Below are 21,949 nucleotides of genomic sequence, written 5' to 3'. Positions count from 1 at the left end.
CTCCCCCTTTTTTTTTTTTTTAAATTTTTATTTATTTATTTATGATAGTCACACACAGAGAGAGAGGCAGAGACACAGGCAGAGGGAGAAGCAGGCTCCATGCACCGGGAGCCCGACGTGGGATTCGATCCCGGGTCTCCAGGATCGCGCCCTGAGCCAAAGGCAGGCGCCAAACCGCTGCGCCACCCAGGGATCCCTGCTTCCTCCCCCTTAACAAACATTACATAAGACACCTCTGTACTCCTACCTCCATCTCAGGGACCTATAGGAAACCTTGTAATGAATCACAAAGAATTTCTCTACAAGCTACTTATTACTTACAACCAAGTGGTCAGAGCTGATAGCACTCATGGTGTGGTAGGCTGTCATCAAGGCCTCCTAATACTATGCACTGACAAAGACACAATATAATTTCTGTAGTATTCTGCCAAAAATGTATGACCTGATTCTACTTTTTTTTTTGTTTGTTTGTTTTTGTGTTTTTTTTTATTCTACTTTTTTTTTTAAGGATTTTATTTATTCATTTATGAAAGACACAGAGAGGCAGAGACATAGGCATAGGGAGAAGCAGGCTCCATGCAGGAAGCACGATGTAGGACTCGATCCTGGACTCCAGGATCACGCCCTGGGCTGAAGGCAGACACTAAACCGCTGAGCCACACAGGCGTCCTGACCTGATTTTATTTGTAAGGAAATCTCAGACAAACTCAGACATTCTACAAAATAAATAACCTGTACTCGTTTTTTTTTTTTAATATTTTATTTATTTATTTATTTATTTATTTATTTATTTATTTATTTATTTATTTATTTATGAGAGACACAGAGAGAGAGAGAGAGAGAGAGAGAGAGAGGCAGAGACAAGGCAGAGGGAGAAGCAGTCCCAATGTGGGACTCAATCCCGCGACTCCAGGATCACGCCCTGGGCTGAAGGTGGCACTAAACCGCTGAGCCACGGGAGCTGCCCCAAAAGATTGTTTTTTGTTTTTTAAAGATTTTATTTGTTCATGAGAGACACACAGAGAGAGAGGCAGAAACACAGGCAGAGGGAGAAGCACTCTCCATGCAAGGAGCCTGATGTGGGACTCGATCCCAGGGCTCCAGGATCACGCCCTAGGCAGAAGGCAGGCACTCAACTGCTGAGCCACCTAGGCGTCCCAAAAAATTGTTTTTTAATCCAAGACTCGTAACAAAGCAGCAAGACAAGTGAGTACAGGTTATTTTATTTTATTTTTAAAGACTTTATTTATTTATTCATGGGAGATACAGAGAGAAAGAGAGGCAGAGATACAGGCAGAGGGAGAAGCAGGCTCCCCGCAGGGAGCCTGATGTAGGACTCGATCCCAGGTCTCCAGGATCACGCCCTGGGCTGAAGGCGGTGCTAAACCGCTGAGCCACCCGGGCTGCCCCCAACCTCTTGAAAAACACCAGGGTCAAGAAAGATAAAGACAAGCTGAGGATTAAACTAAAAATTAGACACAAGTAAATGCAGTGCATGATCCTGGACAGGGTAAAGAGCAATAAAAACATTTAACAGCAAGCACCTGTTGGCTCAGGTCAGTGGAGTGTGCAACCCTTTTATTTATTATTTATTTAGAGCCTGACTTGGGGCTTGATCCCAGGACCCTGGGATCATGACCTGAGCCGAAGGCAGGCGCTTAACTGACTAAACCACCCAGATGCCCCTACTTATTTAGCGTAGAGAGAGAGTACATATGAAGGGGAGGGGCAGAGGGAGGGAAAGAGAATCCTCAAGCGGACTCCCTGCGGGTGGAGCTCAGAGCCCCACTTAGGGCTCAATCTCACCACCTTGAGATCATGACCTGGGCACAAACCAAGAGTTAGATGCTTAACTGTGCCATGAGGGTGCCCCAAGTGTGCAACCCCTGTGTGTGGTCCATTTAAAAAAAAAAAAAAAGAACAGTTAACAAAATTGAAATAGAACTTGTGGATTAGATAACAGCATTAAATTCCCCAATTTTGATCGTTTTACTGTGGTTTGCATGAGTATGTCCTTGTTGTTAGGAAATACATGGTCAAGTATTTAGATATTTGCAACCTCCTCTGATACTCCAGGAAAAAAAAAAAAAAAAAAACAACAAACCGTACTATTGAGTTTATAAACGTTTATAGAAAGAATAATTTTGGGATCCCTGGGTGGTGCAGCGGTTTAGTGCCTGCCTTTGGCCCAGGGCATGATCCTGGAGACCGGGGATCAAATCCCACGTCAGGCTCCTGGTACATGGAGCCTGCTTCTCCCTCTGCCTGTGTCTCGGCCTCTCTCTCTCTCTCACTGTGTGCCTATCATAAATAAATAAAAATTAAAAAAAAAGAGAAAGAATAATTTTTAAAAAAGATCTTGTTTGAGAGAGTATGAGCAGGGGGGAGGGGCGAGGGAGAAACAGGCTGCGAAGCAGGGAACCAGAAGTGGGGCTCCATCCTAGGACCCTGAGATCATGACCCAAGCTAAAGGCAGGTGCTTAACCGCCTGAAAGACCCAGGTACCCCTAGAAAGAATAATTTTAAAATGTAGGAAAAAATATAAACAGTTGATGCTATTGGGTAAAGCACATTGGGGAATTTCATGAAGTAGTCTTGCAATCTTTCTGTAATTAAAAAAGTTAGAAAGAAAGTGCACTCTCCCATTCTGCCCCCCCCCCACTTCGTTACCTTTCATTATAATGGTAATATAACGGTACGGTGGTAAATACACATAAAATTTACCACCAGATCGTTTCAATATTTAGTATGCGTGCTGCGGAAGCGAGCTCCTCTCTTGGCCATTTTACGTATGTTAATTTTTTATTTTTTATTTATTTATTTTTTTTCGTATGTTAATTTTTTGAACATTTATTTATTTACCCATGAGAGACACAGACTGAGAGAGAGAGAGCAGAGAGAGGCAGAGGGAGAAGCAAGCTCCACGCAGGGAGCCCGATGCGGGACTCGATCCCAGGGATCACGACCTGAGCTGACCGCAGGCGCCAACCGCTGAGCCACCCAGGCGTCCCCGTTTTGGCCATTTTAGAGCGCACAAGTGGACGGCGTTCAGCATCCTTAAGGCGTCAAGCAGCCCTCCGCCGCACGCAGTGGCAGAACAGTCCCCCCCGCCTGCAGCCCCGCCCCCACAGGGGCCCCCGAGCCCGCCGGCAGCCCGCCCCCCCGCGCCAGCTTCCGTCTGCGGACCTGCCTACTCCCGGCGTCTCCAACAAGTGGGACCATTAGTATTTACCTTCTCCCCCGTACCTACTGCGTCTGGCCCGCTACACACTCAAGACCGGGAGCCCCACTCCCGCCTCGAGCAAAGACTCGGGCTGTGAGTGGCGGGGGCGCCGGGCACACTCGCGGCACCCCGGAAATCCCCGTTGGGACTCTGACCCGGAAGCGCTCGGGCGCCGCCACCACTTCCTCTAGGTGCGGCACGGCGCGCGCGCGGCGGAGTGGAGACGCCGGCCCGCAGGCGCCATGGTCTTCCTCACCGCGCAGCTCTGGCTGCGGAGCCGCCTCACGGACCGCTACTGGCGGGTCCAGAAGGTGCTGCAGCACGCGCGGGTGAGTCGGCCGCGCACGCCCCGCACCCACCCCCGCGTGTCCTCCCGGCCCTGGCCGCGCTGAACCCCCTTTCCCGTTTCTTGACCCAGCACTTCCGAGGAAGGAAGAATCGGTGCTACAAGCTGGCGGTGAGAGCCGTGACCAGAGCGTTTGTGAAATGCACAAAAGCGCGGAGACTGAAGAAGAGGAACATGCGGACTGTAAGCGCTGACCCGGGGGCTGGGCTTCCCCTCCCCCTGTGCCGCTTGCTCCTGACCCTCTCCGCCCCCATCTCGGGATGGCGTCCCCATCCTCCGCACTACTGTCGCCTCCCACACCCGAACCCCCGGCAATTCCTGCCTGCCCCGCGCCTCGCCCCCCGTGGAAGCCGACTCCAGGCCCACTGGGTCCCTGAGACCGTCTCTGGCCACTTCCCCTCGCCCACTTGCTGTAGGTCCTCTCTTGGCTTCCCAGGTGCATCTGCGAGAAGCCTAGCCTGCTTCCTTACGTGTTCTTCGCATTTGGCGTTTCTTTTGCGTGCCCGGGTCACGCCCCACCTCCCTGTGGCGCATCTCCCTCATTGGGGTTGGGGTTAGGGAATTGAGCGTCCTTTCTGCAGCATCTTTGACTTGGTTGGTTGGTTATTGCTCCCCACCCCCAAAGTAAGTTTTAGGTGGGATTTTCCGCTCTGCTGAATGCTGTAACCTCCGGCCTAGATCAGTAACAATTTATAAGTATTGGATGAACGAATAAGGAAGAGGGAGTAATTCTGACCCTTTAAAGTCACAAATGCCTCATTAACTGTTGATCAGGGTCACAGCATGATAAGCAATCCCTGTGCACGATGGTCTCATGTGCAGGAGTGACCTCTGTATCCCAGCTTTGTCATTTATGCCTTTCATTTATGCAGAATGGTAGAGGTGGTGCCACTTGCTGTGACCCTGCATGGATCTGGTCAGTCCAAATGTATGGGAAGACTTGTGAGCAGTGTCTGGTAACACACATGCATTTGCTGCTCACAGAGGGGTGAGGTCCCTGTACAGCAGCTGCCTCATCTAGGAACTTGTTAGCAATGCAGATTCTCAGGGCCCACTACACCTATTGAGTCAGAAAGCCTGGAGGTGGGTTCTAGAAATCTGTTTAAATAAACCACTACACACGGTTCTCATGCACATTTAAAAATTGGAACCACTGAAGTAAAGGAATAAAATGAACTTGAGTAAGATCTTAGGATTGAGGGGATCCCTGGGTGGCGCAGCGGTTTGGCGCCTGCCTTTGGCCGGGGGTGCGATCCTGGAGACCCGGAATCGAATCCCACATCGGGCTCCTGGTGCATGGAGCCCGCTTCTCCCTCTGCCTGTGTCTTTGCCTCTCTCTCTCTGTGTGACTATCATAAATAAATAAAAATTTTTTAAAAAGTTAAAAAAAAAGATCTTAAGATTGAGTATAGAATGGCTTAAGAATCCAATCCCTTATTTTTATTTTAAAATTTTAAAGTAATCTGTACAACCTGGAGATTCAGAGTTGCAGGCTCTACCATCTGAGCCAGTCAGGTGTCCCATAATCCAACCTGTTATTTAACAGACCAGATCTATTGGGAATCTTCCACGTAACAGACTTACCTTTCTAGGTCGTGCTGCACCAAACCACTAGCCTTGATTTCTTGCAGTTTTCAGACCTTTGGCTGTGCCTGGAACTTACCCTGCTACCACTTGCCAGGAAGTTCTCTGTGATGCCTCCCCTCCTATCTCCTCCAGCCCTGTACCTCCTTCAAGACCGTTTTACCTCCAACTCCATGAAGCTTCCATCTCAAGTTTTTCATCCCCACCTGGTAGCACTGATCTCGGTGGCTGTTCTGATTCATTCACATGGATCCTTTCTGGATTGAGCTGTGTCTGACACAGAAGCCTTTGCTCACATTTGTATTCTCAGGATCCCAAAATGTGTGTTGAATTAATGCTTTACAGCATGTGATTTCCCTATTTATTTAGAAGGAAGCTGGCATTTGAATGAAGAACATCAAATTCTGCTGACTATACTGCAGACCAGTGTGCCTAAATATAAATCACAGGCTTTTCTACTCCTTTTTTTTTTTTAAGATTTTATTTATTTATTCATGAGAGACAGAGAGAGAGGCAGAGGGAGAAGCAGGCTCCCAGAGAGGAGCCTGATGCGGGACTCGATCCCTGGTCTCCAGGATCACACCCTGGGTTGAAGGCAGGCGCTCAACCACTGAGCGGTCCCAGGCTTTTCTATTCCTATTCATTTTTGCAAAAAGAGTTGTTTGATTTTTAGTTGACTCAGAACGTTTGTTGGGAGGTGTGGACATAATGCACATGTGGTCCTTAAGCATCTCAATGTTCCATTTCAGCTCTGGATTAATCGAATCACAGCTGCCTCCCAGGAACATGGCCTGAAGTACCCGGCATTCATTGTCAATTTAATTAAGGTACGGTTGAGGATGTGGTCCTGTTGAATGTTGAAATCTATAGAAAGCAGCCTGACTGGGGTGCTCCAGTGCAATAGGCCATGGAGTGTTAGCTCCTGATATGTTCTCAAGGTGGAGTTCTGGCAGGTTCAAGGACTCATCACAGTTGCTTTGCCTTTGCTCTGCTGGTAGCAGAATTGGAAATATGGTAACTGGTACCAGGACATGAGCCACTGTGTTTTTCCATCAAGAGAAAGAGCAGAAAACTTGGACTTCACTTTAAAGTGTAATTTGAGTTGTGCACTGAAAGATTTCTGATTAGGTAGCAGGTGAAGTTGAAACTCATAGTCAAACAGCATGGGGACTTATCCTGGACAGGACAGATTAAGCATGTGTCACAAAATCTTGGTTAATTGTTCGATTTGGTGTTTATCCTAATCCCTCTCCTTTTTTTTTTTTTTTTTAAATTTTTATTTATTTATGATAGTCACACAGAGAGAGAGAGGCAGAGACATAGGCAGAGGGAGAAGCAGGCTCCATGCACCGGTAGCCCAATGTGGGATTCGATCCCGGGTCTCCAGAATCGTGCCCTGGGCCAAAGGCAGGCGCTAAACCGCTGCGCCACCCAGGGATCCCTAATCCCTCTCCTTTTGTGTACATTTTATTATTAAAATTTTTATTTATTCATGAGAGAAGCAGAGACATAGGCAGAGGGAGAGGCAGCCTCCTTGCAGGGTGCCTAGTGTGAGACTTGATCCCTGGACCTCAGGATCATGCCCTGAGACTAAGGCAGATGCTCAACCAGGGAGCCACCCACGCATCCCTCTTGTTTTTTTTCTTAAAAAGAGGAGTGGGGGGGGAAAAAGGAGTGGGTGTTGTGTTTCTAGCTTGTACCACACCCTGTCTTTGGTAATTTGCAAGGATCCTCATGCCTAACATTGCCGTTTTACTGATGAAGACCCTAGGCCCAGAATAGACCTTGTGCAAGGCTCAGGTAGTAGAGTAGGAGCCACCCCTGCATAGTTGGGGTTAACGTGCAGGGATCATCCTTTCTTTTGCTTCTTATGTTCATCAGTTTTTGGAAGTCACGTGCAGTTTTACTTGATAGGACATCTGGTTTCATTTTCTTGTGGGAATTGAGAATACCTGCTTTTGTTCCTTAATCCTCTGCCTGTATCTCATATACTTTTCTGTGTCTCACTTCATTGTTTGTAGGAGAGTTGTGATTTCTTCTTCAAAGTTGACTTAAAGGGTTACCCCAGGCCAGCAATCGTAGTTGTGTCTGGGTGATGGTAGATCATTGACTCCAAAAAAGTCCCCCCCCCCGCCCCAAACAAGTTTATTAGTTCCATGGCTGGCACCAGGACTGGAAGCCAATATTCTTGTTCATGTGTCATCACCTCTTGCAGGGATGCCTTCCTCTTGTCCTTGTTCATATTTATCCTCCAGCATGCTGCTTGAGCACATTCTCCACACACTCTTCACCTCCCCAGAGACCATTTGTCCCATGAGGGAAGAGACTGCCCTGGAGGCGTGCATAGTATGCTCAGCAGAGGAGATGCTTTTGGCTGACTCAACATAGGACAGCTGTATTCAGTCTTGTCGTTTTTTCAATAAAAACACATTTCTTTATTTTTAAATTTTTTTTAAAAATTTATTTATGATAGTCACAGAGAGAGAGAGAGAGAGAGGCAGAGACACAGGCAGAGGGAGAAGCAGGCTCCATGCAGCGGGAGCCCGATGTGGGATTCGATCCCGGGACTCCAGGATCGCGCCCTGGGCCAAAGGCAGGCGCCAAACCGCTACGCCACCCAGGGATCCCCTAAAAACACATTTCTGATGCTGACACAGGCTCTGATTTTCTTCCCAGTGCCAGGTGGAGCTCAACAGGAAAGTACTTGCGGATCTAGCCATCTATGAACCAAAGACTTTTAAATCTTTGGCTGCTTTGGCCAAAAGGAGGCGACTGGAAGGATTTGCTGCTGCCCTAGGGGATGGCAAAGAGCCTGAAGGCATATTTTCCAGAGTGGTGCAGCATCACTGAGGGGGATTCCAACATTGCCTGCCCTTTGTAGCTGAATGTCTTAGGAAAAGTGTTTTTCCCCCTGATAATCACAGTGGTTAACATAGGGGCTAAAAGTTATGTCACCATGTGTGTAAGTTTGGTCAGCAATTATATTAGTTTGCATTTTAGTGACAGGTGTAAGAGAAAGGCCCCTTCTTCCCTTACTGGGACAAATCTAGAAATCTTACACAGATGTGCAAATAAAGCTCGTGTGGTGTTCAGCGTTTTGAGTTGTGTTCTCTGGCATAAGTACACATACCTTGGGTGCCTTGTGGGGTAAGGGGAGGAGACTGTTAGGGTGAGGGGTCAACTATGAATGAGCTCCTGCAGGTGGGGAGATTTGTGCCAGATATCTGAACTCTAATGCTAGCTCCTCTCAGGGCTATGTGGGTAGCCTGTCCTTAGAACCCAAGCCTACCTGCCCCACTCTGGCCCTCCCCAGGTCTCCACTTTCCAGCAAGGACCTTGTTGCTCGGCTCTTTAGTCACCCTGAGTTGAGTGCAAGTTTCAATTTCTCTGCTTTTTCCCTCATTCCCCCGCCTAACCTTACATCACCTGTGGGGAGACCTGAACATAAGGGTTTTGGGTCCCTTTTCCAGATACTCTACTTCAGTAAGTACAGAATCAAGCCTAGGAACAATTTCCCAACATCCTCACTCCCCTGATAGAGACCAACTTATAGCAACTGTAACTCTGCCCCACCCATATGTCTGGCATCTACCCCCTGCTCCGGGCCAGGTCCCTTCCATTACCCCCCGTTTCTCTCACTGTACTTTGTACTTCTCACTGTACTTTGTACTCCTTCTCAATGTACTTTGAGCTCCTTCCAGCTTGAGTCTGTTCCTCTCTTGCCCAGCTCTGGTCTCTACCTCTTGCTTCCTGCCACTGGTCTATAGTTGGTCCCATCATGTCCAGATAACTCTCATCAAAGCCATCTGGAACCAAAATCCAACACATAGTCAGCCCTTGACCTCCAAGGACCATGGACTTCCTCCCCTCCCTCTCCTTGCACTGTTTCCCTCTGCTCTGCCCTCTGCCCCCAGGAAAGTTCTTCAGGCCTACAGTAGCAGTTGTCGGCCTTTATCTGGCAATGTACACCTACCTACCCAAAATGAGTGCCCATCTTTCCTCCACCACTCCTAATGCTCCCATGCTGGGTCCTCCATCCTTTGTCAGCAGTCTTCTTGGAGTCACTGGGTTCCTATTGAGGACTCAAGACCCACCTCCATACTCATGGAAAGCCAATCAAAATCTGGCTACCTACTACTTGGTGACCTCTCGATGGTCTTTTCTTCCTCCTCCCTGCAGGCCAACATGTCTTCTGGCTCAGTTACTGTACTGGCCTCCTAACAGGCTCCCCCTCCTGGCTCTTTTCACTGAGTCTAATGATGACCAGACCGTTTGGAGGTGTGAGGTTGTCTTGTTCACTAGCTCTGCACACAAGGTGCTCAGTGTACACCAATCATCAGTGAGTGGGTTTTGAATACACACCGGGGTGGAGGACACATAGTCCTTTGGTGTAGGGTACTGAACTCTGTGTGCAGTAAGCTGCTATGTAGGAACTGCTTTTGTCCATCTCAATAAAGGACAGGAAAATGTAAATAACTGTGGGCTGCTCCCAGCACCCCTCCCCCTCCAGCAACAAGACCCAAATTTTCCTTCAGGTCAGCCTGGGTTCATGGCAGGGACAAGGAGAAACAAGCTGTTGCCTGACAAAAGAATGTTCCTCCTTTCCCCAACAGTGTGCTGCTCAGTCCACAGAGCGGGGCACCCTGGAGCTGGCAGCCTGGGATCAGGGGAGATGGGACCCTGTGACCGTGTTGCCCATGAAGATGAAGATGAAGAGAGGGAGGCAGGCGCTGTATGAGTCACCAGGGGTGAAAGCCAGAGATGCCTCTGGGTTTGGGAGTTTGAGTTGGGTGTAGTAACTAGTATCTCCAAGCGTCTGGAGCTTCCCCACCGTAGGCTTTTTCCCTGTCATCTCCTCTCCAGCGTACCCCACCCCCAGAAGTTCTTGCACTAGTCATGACGAAAGTCTGGGCTAGCTGTGCAGCAAGACAACGAATCCCGCAGCTGCTGCCCTGGTACGGGACTGGCCGGTAGAAGCGATGAGGCATCAAGAGCGGCTCCCCACTGAGGAACGACGTCCGAGCTCCCTTCCTGCCCGTCCGGAGCCACTCGTGCCTTAACCCAGGCTTCGCAGAAACCTCGAACTCGACGTTTAGTTATTCCTCCCTTGTCCCTGTGAGCTCAGGGAGGACCCGGGTGGGCGCAGGTAAACCGCATCTCGTTGCTGCGGGCATGGGCTGGGGACAACTTACCCGCACGCCAACTCTTCCTCGCGCTCAGCCACCCCAGGGGGCCTCCAAGGCCTGCGATCTCCGCGGAAACAAAACCGCCACGCGCCCGCATGTGCCCTCACTGACCTGGAGCGGTTTCGGGCCCGGTCGCGGGGACCTACCCCCCGCCCCACCTCAGGACAGGCCGGGGCTGTGCGGTGAGAGCTCCCCCAGCTGCCGGCTCTCCGTGCAAAGGGTACGACGCCTCCCGGGTAGGCCCGAGCCTCAGGGTACCTGCGGCGGGCCACCAGCCGTAGCGCTTCCGGGTCGGGCCGTGACCCGGGTTTTACACGGGCGCCGCGGGGCACCCTGGGTGACGAGCCCGCCCCCGCCCGTCCTGAACTACGGCGTCGACGTCCGCCAGAACGCTGACGGATAGGTCGCGCAGCCAATCGCGGCGAGGTAGCGCCGGGCGGCCCGCAGGTCGAGCCAATGACGCGCGGAGGGGCGGGGCGGCCGTGGCCGTGGAGCGTCGCGAGGAGCCGCCCTGCCGGGAAGAAGCCCGAAGGGGAGTCGGCGGTACAAAATGGCGGCGGCGGCGGCGACGGTCGCGGCTGGGGCTCCCGGGCCGGCGGCCCCCGCGGCAGCGGCCTGCACCCCGGGCTCGGGGAGCGCAGGTCCCGGGGCGCAGGGGATGCTGATCGGGGACCGGCTGTATTCCGGGGTGCTCATCACCTTGGAGAACTGCCTCCTGCCCGACGACAAGCTCCGCTTCACGCCGTCCATGTCTAGCGGCCTCGACACCGACACGGAGACCGACCTCCGCGTGGTGGGCTGCGAGCTCATCCAGGCGGCCGGCATCCTGCTCCGCCTGCCGCAGGTGAGGGCGCGGCCACGAGCCACGGGCCGAGGTAACCGCCGCGCCGGCGCTGTGGAGGCGGCCGGACCCTTTGTTGGCGGCGGGCGGCCGACGCCGTTCTCGGGAGGCTGGGTGGGCGGCGGGGCCGCGGGGCCCCGGTGGCTTGCCAGCGTGCGCGCCAGCGTCTCCGTTCGTCGCACGGAGCGAGAGGCTTCACCGCGAAGCTTTTACAAGCGACGGAACATTTCTTTCCAGGTGGCCATGGCTACCGGGCAGGTGCTGTTCCAGCGGTTCTTCTACACCAAGTCTTTTGTGAAGCATTCCATGGAGGTAATGGCTCTGTCGTGTCGGGGAGGGGCAGCGGCGTGGTGGTGCGGGGTGGCGTGCTGTCCTTGAGTGCCTGCGCTCAGAGTGCTCTCGCCGCGGCGGCCCTTTATGCGAGGCCCTGCTCTGCGCCCGTCGCTCTCTTTGAGTCGTCGGAGGCCGGTATGATGGGAAGGGACACATCTATGTGTTGACATGCTTGCATTTCAGCACGTGTCAATGGCTTGTGTTCACCTGGCCTCCAAGATAGAGGAGGCCCCGAGACGGATACGGGATGTCATCAACGTTTTTCATCGCCTTCGGCATCTGAGAGAGAAAAAGTGAGTCTTTGTCAGAGCTGTTGTAAATATCGGTCGCCTTGTTCTGTGGTTAAGTTTCACTAACGTTTCTGAAACAAAACTAAGGGTTTGAGCTGTTAAACTTGTGTACAGGAGAGGCCTGCTGCCCAGGAGGTACCCCGCAGATGCCGTTCGATGAGTGAAGGAACCCCAGTAAAAAGGGCAGGGCACCGTGGGTACGGTTTTATGAACATTGGTCTCCCTGTTTGCTAATGCCTGTCTCCGAATGTTCTAGAGTTGGATTCACAACTTCCACACCATTGACATTTTAGGCTGTATGATTCTTCATTGTGAGGACTGTTTTGTGCATTGTAGGATGGTTAACAGTACCCTGGTCTCTGAACTGGATGTTAACGGTTCATCTCTCAGTTGTGACAGCCAGAAATGTCTCCAGACTTGGCCCGGAGATAGCAAATTGCTCCTGGTTGAGAACCACTGTCTAGACAACCCAAACTTTATACTCCTCAAGGTCATGGAAGCCTTTTGGAAAATAGAGTTTTAGGCTGTTTAAATATCCTACATTGTTGGTACTGTGGTTTTCCGTTCACTTATAACAGATACATTTGTGTCTTGAGTCAGGTAAAGTGAGATTAGTACTTGTATGATGAGATCGTGAAATCTTATGCTCTGTGTTTGTTGCTTGTAAGGAAAAGTATTGAAAATGGATAATCAAGTTAGCTCTGGGGTTTTAGGAAGATTCTCTGGTTAAAGGAAACAAAGTGAACTAGCTACAGCTATATTATATTTACAGTGGATTTTCACCATTTGGAGGTAATTGGGATTCGAAAGACATCGTTTTATTTGACCCTTATGTAGACATGTGCTTTGTCTGTGTAGGAAACCTGTGCCTCTACTGTTGGATCAAGATTATGTTAATTTAAAGAATCAGATTATAAAAGCAGAAAGACGAGTTCTCAAAGAGCTGGGTTTCTGTGTCCACGTGAAGCACCCTCACAAGGTGGGTATGTGGCCCAGCTGCCACGGGAGCCCACCTGACTGCTCCGTTCTCACCAAGATTGAAAATTCTGAAGAGGATTAAATGTGTTCCTGACTTGGTTTTCCAATTTATATCTAAAGTCTGAAAGTTTCTTACTTGTTAATTGCCTTTATACTACCTGTTAATTTTACTAGTATGTTTTCAAGAGCTTTGGAAACGGAATCTTTTGAGTTTGAGCTTTCAAAAATAGTGATGAATTTGTAAAAATGAGATCTGTCAGTTTCTGTTTTTTTTCCTCAACAACTAATTTTCTAAAGTTGCTGTTTTCTTTAGTGGGGGAATTAGAAGGATTCTGAACCCTTTATTTCTAAATTAACTAAAGCAGCTTTGCAGCACATGACAGTTGAGGATGGCTCCTATATAGTACCATGGGAACTTTTAATGCGACACACATAAATTTTTTTTTTAAAGAAAAGATTGCAATTTGCGTCTTTGCTTTTATTTGTTTTTTATTGGTGAATTTCTTCGTATTATTTTCTCTCTTGCTTGTTTGACTTTCTGACATCAAATCAAATTCTTGATAAGTTAACATAGATTTTAGAGCTTTTTAAAAATTTGCTGAAGTATTTTTACACCATATTTTGTGTAAGGTGGTGACTAGGGTACAGAGATGTTTAAGACAAGCTAATCTCACTGATGGAAACTATGTCGAAGATGAGAATGAGCATCTGCCTTGTGATGGCCATGAAAAGTGCGGCTGCCTTTGCTGTGAGTGCAGCCTGGTCCTCACATGCTTTTGTGGTGCCTGGGTTGGAAAGCAGGTAGTGGGGCCTGTCAGCAAAAACTCCCCTCCAGCTGAGCTGTGCACCAGGCATATGACCAGGAGTCACCTCTGGGATCTAGCATGAGGCTCATATTTACTGCATGGACGCTCTCAAGATCTGAATTTTGGGTTCTCGAGGTTTTTGGTAATAACTACCTGACCTGTATCTTCCAGATAATCGTTATGTACCTTCAGGTGTTAGAGTGTGAGCGTAACCAGCACCTGGTCCAGACCTCATGGTGAGTTGACCTTCCTTGCTTGTTTTATGAGACCAGCAAGGGCAGTGCAGGAATATGTTGATTTGAGGCACTTGGGCAGTGGGTAGTCAGTCCCATGACTTGGTTGTGGGCTTGAGTTGTCTGAGTGCCCAGTGTTCCTGCAGTGTAAATTCTAACCAGCCTCCCAAAGTATCAGCCACTAGTATAACGGTAAGGTGGCCCATACCCTCCCCCGACCTTCCAGGAGAGCATTCACTGGGCTTCCCTTTGGAGACTGTTGACTTGGCATATCGGGATCTTTCCCACAGGTGCCAACGTCGATGTAGTGACTTTATTATCTTCTTTGAAGTTGCTTCTAACTGCTTCTTATTACAATCCTGTGGGAGAAGGAGGGTTAGGGTAAAGTTTTTCTGGGGACCAGTATTAACAATGCATATGTTAGAAATGAAGCCTAAAGTAATAGTCAGTGCTGGGTACTTTGTGAATTTTTTCCCACGGAGTTAAGTCTGTAAGGGTCATATTTTTGCTGCCTGAATTGTCTGGTGCTATGCCATATCTAATAGAGAACCTATTTTGACTTTTCTTTTCTGTACTCTTTCAATCAAAGGGTAGCCTCTGAGGGTAAGTGACTAAGACTTCTCCTCTACTGTCCAAGCGCTTTGGTGCAGGGACAGCGGCCGTCCTCAGCCAATCCAGTGCAGGCTCTCCACCGAAGGCTGGCTCTAGATGGTGGTATGCGCACGATAGTATAGTGCTGGCCGACTGCTGCTGTGGTTCTCTGACGGTTGTGCTTCTTGTTAATCCTCTGTCGTGCTTTGGTAATTGTATTGATTAGAGTTAACTGTCTTGACTTGAAATTTGTCCCTTTAAAACTGCTGTACCTGTGCAATAAAGATGCAGTACCTTTCTCTTAAAAAAATTTCTATGGAAAGCTGTAAGAATTGGCTGATGGGAATTCAGACTTCAGTGTGGGATTATGGCATTATTCCTGGAAGTCCTAAAGTTGCTCTTTTCAGCAGCTAAGTGTTGATACATTCTAGTAAAAGGTGTGCATCTTTAAATTATTTCATGGACACTTTTTATATTGTAACTTAGATAAGCAATAAGTTTAAATATACATCTCAAGGAATTCATTTGTTTTGTTTTTAGGATTTAAAAGTTAATAGATTAATGTTATTACTATTTGAGTATTGAATATTAGAACCAAAAAAGTTACTGATGCTTATGTTTATGAAGTGTTTGAACTGTTCACTTGCAATGCTCTGAGACCTACGGCCTTGGTGCCATTATGTAGGTTTTTTTCCTTGATTATCTCTTGATGCCTGGAGCAAGAACTTCCAGAGCCAGGTGCCCCTAGCTGGCATATGTTGAATATATCACTGAGAAGTCTGAGTGGGTTTGTGTATCACCTTCTCCAGGGTTTAGGGCAAAGTTACCAGGGTTGGGGTGGGGGTTTATCAAATCACACAGCCGACTTGGCTACCCTGTGGGTGTGGCCTGACTCTAAGGGTTGCCATAGTGGGGTATGTTAGGAGCAACAAATGTATGCTCTGTTTGACTGTTTTCTCATGGAATTAATGTGTTGTTTTTGCAATAATGATGAAATTAATATGAGATCTGATTTTGGTCTGTTAAATCTTAGACATGTTTTTAAAGGAAAATGTTGAAAACGTAGCCAATTTTAAAATCCTTAAGCTTTTTAAACATGCAAATGTTTTGTATTTTTATATCTTCTAAAGTAATGTTTTAAATGTATTGATTATGATGAAACTTGTAGTGTTTTATTGCTTTTGTCTGATTTTATGAATGTTCATTTTAAGACTCGTTATTGAAATGGGACAATTTGGAAACCGTTCTTTGATAAACCTGAGAAGAGGACTTCCCTTTGGGCATTGAGCCTTCCTCTGCATGATGTCCCCATGCGCCCGAGGGTGTTTTCCCTTTCCAAGTGGACTCATGGAAGGAGAAGGGCCAAGCCCTGAGCGCCTCTTCAAGGAAAAGAGATGCAAGAGGACGGCTTGTCTCAGAAGAGCCCTCGCAGGCTGCCTGCTCAGCCCATTCATTTGAGTTTGCATGTTTCTCTGCACTATGGATTTTGAGCATTTAGATATTCATCAAGTACATTTCAACCACTACAGTAGACATTTTCTCTCTGAGGCATTGTGCTTTGCACGAGAACAGCCAGAAGTTGAGGGAAAAGTAAAGTTAAAGTCGGTTCTCTTTCATAGCAACATGTGTTGTCTGACATTCAGCCAGCTTTTTAGATTTTTTTTCCAGTAAATTCCCTGTTTTCCTGTCCTGTATTCGCAAAAAGCAGTTAGAATGTCTCTCCAGGAATCCTGAGCCTCACAGGACTGTGTAGCTCTAAGCCTAGGAGTAGACTGCATAGAGTAGTGATCTTATCTAGATGACGTGCACGGGTATCCTGGGGGTGTCCGGGGCGTTGCAGTCTTTCCTGCATTTGGTTTTCAGGAATTACATGAATGACAGCCTACGCACAGATGTGTTCGTGAGGTTCCAGCCTGAGAGCATTGCCTGTGCTTGCATTTATCTTGCTGCCCGGACACTGGAGGTCAGTGTTGTGCCACCACAGGGGATCCTGGTCTGATTCTTTCTCCAGCCTTCAGTAAACTTCTATGTAGTGTTCTTCAGATTATGTGCATCAATGCCAATAAAAAGCCTGTTTCTGGGTGACCAGAAAGGCTTGTTTTTTATTGCCCGAAGAATCTTCGTGGCCATGAAAAAAAGTATTAAAGTGATGATATTTGTGTTTACAGATCCCTTTGCCCAATCGTCCCCATTGGTTTCTTTTGTTTGGAGCAACTGAAGAAGAAATTCAAGAAATCTGCTTAAAAATCCTTCAGCTTTATACTCGGAAAAAGGTTCTATGTTTTTTCATGTAACATATGCATTTGTGTTACCTAGAAGTACCTGGTTCTGAATCTTTTTGGATTTTGACTCCCACAGGTTGATCTGACACACCTTGAAAGTGAAGTAGAGAAGAGAAGGCATGCCATTGAAGAGGCCAAGGCACAAGCTAGAGGCCTGCTGCCTACTAGCACCCAGGCTCTGGACAATGCTTCAGGGTTCTCACCTGCCCCCAAGCTCGGTGAGCATGAGTGTAAGGATGTGGGGCCCTCCTTTCCTCCAGATTTCTCTTGGAATTGTGTGTCTGCTAGCCTGAGCACTCGGCAGGAACCACGGTCCCCAGCAGACATTTGTTGATCTGTGAAGTGAGGGGGCGCTCCTAAAGTTTTCGTTTTTATATTTTATTTTCAAGACTTAATTGATTTGAGAGTATGAGAGCATGTGCCATGAGGGGTGGCAGAGGGAGAGGGAGAGGCAGGCTCCCCAATGAGCAGGGAGCCTGACGTGGGGATTGATCCCAGGACCCTAGGATCATGACCAATTCGAAGGCAGATGCTTAACTGACTGAGGCACCTAGGCAGGCGCCCCAGGATTTTACTTTTAAGTAATCTTTACACCCAGTGTCAAGCTTGAACTTAAAAGCCTGAGATCAAGAATTGCATGCACCCCAACTGAGCCAGCCAGGCATACCTTATTTTTATATTTTCATTAGCAAGGGACGTGGACAGGCTTTCCAAAATCCTTTTTTTAATCCAGCCCACCTAATTAGCTTATTTTCTGATGAAAATTTTTATAAATCTGGGGTAGTAGATTATTTTGTTGGGTTGTAGCATGTCCCCAGTCCCTGAGAGAAAGCGAGGGAGACAGGTGGCTTATCTGTGTCTGTTGTCTTTTGGGTGCATGGTTAGGTTCTGAGTCCCAGGCCACGACCAGGGAGTCTCCTTACATCCCATATTAGTGGTGGTGTCTTGCTGTGCTAATATGTTTTCTATCACAACAGGTTCCTGATGGTCAGGTTTTTTTTTTTTTTTCCCTGATGGTCAGGTTTTAAACTTTCTGTATTTGGTCTAGCAGAATCCCCCAAAGAAGGGAAAGGAAACAAAGCTTCCCCGCTCTCTGTGAGAAACGCCAAGAGGAAAACGGATGGCGTGAAGAAGATCAAGGCTGACAGCCCAGTAAATGGGTGAGTACCCATGCATCCCAAGCAGGCCTTCAGGGTGGGCTACAGAGACTTCAAGCCTGTAACTGCTCCCACTGTGTTCTCAGCTTGCCAAAGGGGCGAGGGAGTCGAAGTCGGAGCGGCAGTCGTGAGCAGAGCTACTCAAGGTCCCCATCACGATCTGCTTCTCCTAAGAGGAGGTATGTGCTTGCTGCCCAGAGCTCCCCTGGTTGGGGGGTGGGGCTGCACCTGGCAAGGGGATGTTTTCCCCAGGGTGGCTGGTGATGTGGCTGCCGGAGGTGGTTGGGGTGAATGGTCACCTACTTGGTGGTGCTTGTCCTTCCTCACAGAAAAAGTGACAGTGGCTCCACGTCTGGTGGGTCCAAGTCTCAGAGCCGCTCACGGAGCAGGAGTGACTCCCCACCGAGACAGGCACACAGAGGTGCTCCGTACAAGGGCTCCAAGGTGAGGAGCTACCGGAAGTCTAAGGACTGCAAGTACCCCACCCAGAAACCACACAAATCCCGGAGCCGGAGCTCCTCTCGCTCTCGAAGCCGCTCACGGGAGCGGGCAGATAATTCTGGGAAATATAAGAAAAAAAGTCATTACTATAGAGATCAGCGAAGGGAGCGTTCTCGGTCTTACGAGCGAACAGGTCATCGCTACGAGCGGGATCACCCTGGTCACAGCAGGCATCGGAGGTGAGGTGCTGGGCTCCCAGAGCGCTGCCCTCTGATCCTTGGTGTGCACACCAGGCAGGGCATGACTGCCTTGTGGTGTGTGACTCTTTTTGGAAATGGCTGTTAACTCTGGACCTCGTGATTTTGGAGATGGAATCAAGAGGCCGGCGAGGTGCCCTTTAGGCCGGCCTGGGCACGGTACACACCGGTGCCAGCACAGGGCCCACCTCAGCAGCCAGCCCTGTGGCAGCTGGATGTGGAAGCGGACACGTACATCCTAGTGGTGTGGCTTGGTGCTAATGACAGGCTGTGTCTTTACTCCCATACCAATACTCAATTACGTTAAACCAAGAAAATGACTTTTAGAACCTTTGCCTATATTAGGTTGTACTTCTGTACATATTTTGCAGTGTTTCACGATGAGAAAATGGCCTTAATAGCCCCTTATTCTCTATCCGCCCTGTAAATAAACATGTGTTTAATACAAGTTAAAGCTATATATGAAAACTCAGAACTTGAATTCTGTCAGCTTAAAACTTGTGTAGAGAATTCTGATTTTTAAAATGTGAAGGTATTTAGATCTGTGTTGAAAGTCGTATATTTTTATCTGTGCGATGCTGTGTGCAGGCCACCAGCTCCCAAATAGAGGTTTCCTATATATGCATTTTACGTGATTAAATAAACACAATTCTCTCTACTCAGGACATTCGGAAGGTTCAGAAATGTGTGGTTTGTTCTGCTTGCTCGTTCCTGTGCACGCCCTGTAGTCCCGGCTCTCGTCTCATTGAGTGCTGGACTGCTCTTCCACCGAGGCTCGTGATGAGCTTGAGCCATGTCTGCTGCCCGACAAACGCCACTTTCTGGGCCCTCACGGAGGGAGGGTCGGGGAAGGACAAAATGGTCCTGCAATCCTCTTAGTCCTGAAGGACAGCAAGTGTGGGTCGGGTAGGTGGCGGCTGGGAGGGCAGCTGGGGCGTGGGCCCCAGGAAAGGCGAGGGCGGTGGGTCCAGGGGGCTCACTCGTTCCGGTGACCTGCCGGTAAAATGCCCGGAGGGAGGGAGGGTGGAGGCCTTGCTGCTTGGGAATCCTAGCGACACCTCCTGGGAGGTCGGGGCGCCCGCAGTCAAGTCCCTGGGGCGGAGGTCCACTGTCCACGCCGACCTTAGCAAGACCGCTGGCGGGGTACATCCTGGGGAGCTACACCCGGGCTGCCTGCGGTCTTTGGGTGTCCTCCCGCTGGCACAGGAGAGGAGCTCTCGGCCTTCAAAAGCGCCATGTTCTCCATGCACCCCCGGCGCCTCCCGCGGGGCTCCTCTTGACCCTGGATATGGGATCCAGGCCGTTCGCTCACCAGCCGCTGTCGGCTCCCCGAGAACTCTTTCCGTCGCTGGGCCGACGCCACGTCCGCCTGCCTCGGATTGGTCGGTCGTGATGCGAGGCTTTACTGCACAGGCGCACAGGGCATCTTATGGGAAATGTAGTTTCCTCGCCGCCATAAGGGAGAGGCTGAGGCTGCGGGCTGTGGGCGGAGAGGGCCGCCCCTCTGGCCGGAAACCGCCGCTATCTGGGCCCGGCTGGACCTGCACCGCCGCGGAGTCGGACGCCGTGAGGGCGCCAGGGGGCTCTGGGAGGAGGGGGTCGCACGCGAGGCCGGGGGCCGGTTTGGGGAAGGACCGGAAGTGCCTGAAGTCGGCGCCGGAGTGGTCAGTGTCAGGTCCCCGGGCTAGGTGGGGGTAGGGTCTGCGGGAGACCGCGGCTGCGGGGCCGCTCGAGTGAGGCCGGGCTAGGACGGGGACCGCCGCCTCGGGGCCTGCAAGCCCTGACGGCCGTGCGCCCAAGGCGGGTCCCTGGGCGGGCGCCGAGGCTCGTGGGGGTCGGCTGCGGAGGCTCCAGGTGCAGTCAGAGCCGCGGCGGGACAAGGTGATGAGGGTGACGGGCAGGAACCCGGCCGCCCCGCGTAACCCCCCGCTCACCTACATTGCCTATATTGCAGCCCCTGGAGCGCCTGGGGTCCCCACAACCACGGACCATGCTCCTGGTGCGCCTGATCCCGCTGCTGAGGGCTGTTCCTCGGGCAGGTAAGGGACCCCGGGGTGTAGAGGCACCCTGCTTTAGGAATGTGGAGCGAGGAGTCCCTGCCCCCCCCTTCCCCCGCCCTCAACCTGCCCGTGCGTCCCACTGGAGGTGGGCCAGCCAACAACCAAGTAGCAAAAAGGGAAGGCCTGGGCTTGAGAACGGCAGCGTGAGTTCCTGCAGGGAACAAGGTGCGGGGCATCCCCCTCCGTGTGGACAGCGCTGCTCCCCAGCCGCGGTGGCTGGGCTCAGCCCTAGCATCGCTGCTTGGGTGGTAACTGTGCCTTTCCCTGTTCTGCAGGCTGCAGTCGGCCCTGGCCGGCCTCGGGGCTGCTGGGCAGGCGAGCCTGCAGGCCCTGCTACAGCACACAGCCAGCCCGCCCAAGTGGAGTTGCCTCCATCCCTGGGAAGAGGTTCCAGCTGGAGCTTGAGGAGATGCTGGTCCCTAGGAAGATGTCTATCAGCCCCCTGGAGAGCTGGCTGAGCGCCCACTACCTCCTACCCAGACTAGAGGCCAGGGCCCCAGGGACCCTGGCTCCATCCCAACTCTATGAGTGTCCGCCTAGCCAGGTGGGCCAGGGGGCTGAGAAGGGGATGGAGGAGGTCTGGGATGCTCCCCAGATGCAGTGCAAAAATGTGCTGAAGATTCGCCGGCGAAAGATGAACCATCACAAGTACCGTAAGCTAGTCAAGAGGACCCGGTTCCTGCGGCGGAAGGTCCGAGAAGGACGCCTAAGACGGAAGCAGGTAAGCGCGAGCCTTTCAACCTGGGATGGAAATGTGTGACTGTGCTACAGACCGACCAGTCCATTGTCCCTTCCTGTGCCCGCAGATCAAGTTCGAGAGAGACCTGAGGCGTATCTGGCTGAAGGCAGGCCTGAAGGAAGCCCCTGCAGGTTGGCAGACCCCCAAGATCTACCTGAAAGGCAAATGAATCTAGTGCTCCTCTCCCCTGACCTATTACTGCTGGCAACCCACTGTAATAAATGTTCTGGAACTCCTCTGTCCCTGACTGTCCTGTATCCCCTGCTGCCTAAGTGTCACCTGTCTTGGGATGGATGCTGGTGCCAACCTCCAGTTTCCTAGGAGACACAAGAGCCCCAGGATGCAGATAGGGATCCCTTCCCTGAGAAGACTCTTATTCTGGAGCTGAGCCCACAGGAGTGACAGGCTCCTCATTTACTAATATGATGTCAGAACAGCTGTAGACAGAGGCCCAGGCCCACTCTCATGTACTGTCTTCTACAGGAGGAGTCAGACTCTTAAGCCTCTGATGGCAGAAGCACCAGGGGACAGTGCTGGGGGCCTAGGGGGCCAGACTATGAGAGGGAACAGGGAGGGGGGCAGCAGTGCCCCACAGACCCAGA

The 21,949-nt window shown here is 50.5% G+C and overlaps 3 protein-coding genes across 15 annotated transcripts; all 3 read left to right on the top strand.

Moving 5' to 3' along the window:
• The first annotated feature begins 3,385 nt into the window (after nucleotides 1-3,385).
• On the top strand, nucleotides 3,386-10,086 carry MRPL20 (mitochondrial ribosomal protein L20). Of its 3 annotated transcripts, none has more exons than XM_025427547.3 (4): nucleotides 3,386-3,552; nucleotides 3,642-3,752; nucleotides 5,903-5,980; nucleotides 7,830-8,245. In XM_025427547.3, exons 1-4 carry the CDS (start codon nucleotides 3,466-3,468, stop codon nucleotides 8,001-8,003), a joined length of 450 nt encoding a protein of 149 aa, XP_025283332.1. In that variant the 5' UTR covers nucleotides 3,386-3,465; the 3' UTR covers nucleotides 8,004-8,245. The 3 variants fall into 3 exon arrangements, with proteins under 3 accessions (XP_025283332.1, XP_048966435.1, XP_048966436.1); XM_049110478.1 differs by lacking the exon at nucleotides 7,830-8,245 and adding an exon at nucleotides 9,767-10,086 and having other exon boundaries at nucleotides 3,390-3,552; XM_049110479.1 differs by lacking the exon at nucleotides 5,903-5,980 and having other exon boundaries at nucleotides 3,391-3,552.
• A 619-nt stretch (nucleotides 10,087-10,705) lies between these two features.
• On the top strand, nucleotides 10,706-19,213 carry CCNL2 (cyclin L2). Of its 8 annotated transcripts, none has more exons than XM_025427535.3 (11): nucleotides 10,706-11,183; nucleotides 11,418-11,492; nucleotides 11,697-11,806; nucleotides 12,662-12,782; nucleotides 13,759-13,823; nucleotides 16,275-16,374; nucleotides 16,580-16,684; nucleotides 16,770-16,911; nucleotides 17,742-17,853; nucleotides 17,937-18,029; nucleotides 18,180-19,213. In XM_025427535.3, exons 1-11 carry the CDS (start codon nucleotides 10,890-10,892, stop codon nucleotides 18,532-18,534), a joined length of 1,572 nt encoding a protein of 523 aa, XP_025283320.1. In that variant the 5' UTR covers nucleotides 10,706-10,889; the 3' UTR covers nucleotides 18,535-19,213. The 8 variants fall into 8 exon arrangements, 6 of the variants coding, with proteins under 6 accessions (XP_025283320.1, XP_048966434.1, XP_025283321.1 ...); XM_025427536.3 differs by having other exon boundaries at nucleotides 10,849-11,183; nucleotides 17,745-17,853; XR_004815626.2 differs by lacking the exons at nucleotides 16,580-16,684; nucleotides 16,770-16,911; nucleotides 17,742-17,853; nucleotides 17,937-18,029; nucleotides 18,180-19,213 and adding an exon at nucleotides 14,410-14,534.
• Nucleotides 19,214-19,980: 767 nt separating this feature from the next.
• Nucleotides 19,981-21,589, top strand: AURKAIP1 (aurora kinase A interacting protein 1). Of its 4 annotated transcripts, none has more exons than XM_035715949.2 (4): nucleotides 19,981-20,114; nucleotides 20,503-20,587; nucleotides 20,884-21,329; nucleotides 21,415-21,589. In XM_035715949.2, the coding sequence occupies exons 2-4, from the start codon at nucleotides 20,539-20,541 to the stop codon at nucleotides 21,514-21,516; spliced, it is 597 nt and encodes a 198-aa protein (XP_035571842.1). In that variant the 5' UTR covers nucleotides 19,981-20,114; nucleotides 20,503-20,538; the 3' UTR covers nucleotides 21,517-21,589. The 4 variants fall into 4 exon arrangements, with proteins under 4 accessions (XP_035571842.1, XP_025283329.1, XP_025283330.1 ...); XM_025427544.3 differs by having other exon boundaries at nucleotides 20,010-20,212; XM_025427545.3 differs by having other exon boundaries at nucleotides 20,105-20,218.
• Nucleotides 21,590-21,949: the final 360 nt, after the last annotated feature.

The sequence above is a fragment of the Canis lupus genome, chromosome 5, assembly GCF_003254725.2.
Source record: "Canis lupus dingo isolate Sandy chromosome 5, ASM325472v2, whole genome shotgun sequence".
Taxonomy (NCBI): domain Eukaryota; kingdom Metazoa; phylum Chordata; class Mammalia; order Carnivora; family Canidae; genus Canis; species Canis lupus.
Note: the sequence above shows the minus strand (reverse complement) of the source record. Positions and strands in the feature narration are given on the sequence as shown.

Excerpts from the sequence above, each read along its gene's own strand:
- MRPL20 (XM_049110478.1), top strand. The coding sequence starts at position 3,466 with ATGGTCTTCCTCACCGCGCAGCTCTGGCTGCGGAGCCGCCTCACGGAC. Across the intron at positions 3,553-3,641 it reads AGGTGCTGCAGCACGCGCGG|CACTTCCGAGGAAGGAAGAA; the intron begins GTGAGTCGGCCG and ends TTCTTGACCCAG. Across the intron at positions 3,753-5,902 it reads AGAAGAGGAACATGCGGACT|CTCTGGATTAATCGAATCAC; the intron begins GTAAGCGCTGAC and ends GTTCCATTTCAG.
- CCNL2 (XM_025427535.3), top strand. The coding sequence starts at position 10,890 with ATGGCGGCGGCGGCGGCGACGGTCGCGGCTGGGGCTCCCGGGCCGGCG. Across the intron at positions 11,807-12,661 it reads CGGCATCTGAGAGAGAAAAA|GAAACCTGTGCCTCTACTGT; the intron begins GTGAGTCTTTGT and ends TTGTCTGTGTAG. Across the intron at positions 16,912-17,741 it reads CTCACCTGCCCCCAAGCTCG|CAGAATCCCCCAAAGAAGGG; the intron begins GTGAGCATGAGT and ends TATTTGGTCTAG.
- AURKAIP1 (XM_035715949.2), top strand. The coding sequence starts at position 20,539 with ATGCTCCTGGTGCGCCTGATCCCGCTGCTGAGGGCTGTTCCTCGGGCA. Across the intron at positions 20,588-20,883 it reads GAGGGCTGTTCCTCGGGCAG|GCTGCAGTCGGCCCTGGCCG; the intron begins GTAAGGGACCCC and ends CCTGTTCTGCAG. Across the intron at positions 21,330-21,414 it reads GACGCCTAAGACGGAAGCAG|ATCAAGTTCGAGAGAGACCT; the intron begins GTAAGCGCGAGC and ends CTGTGCCCGCAG.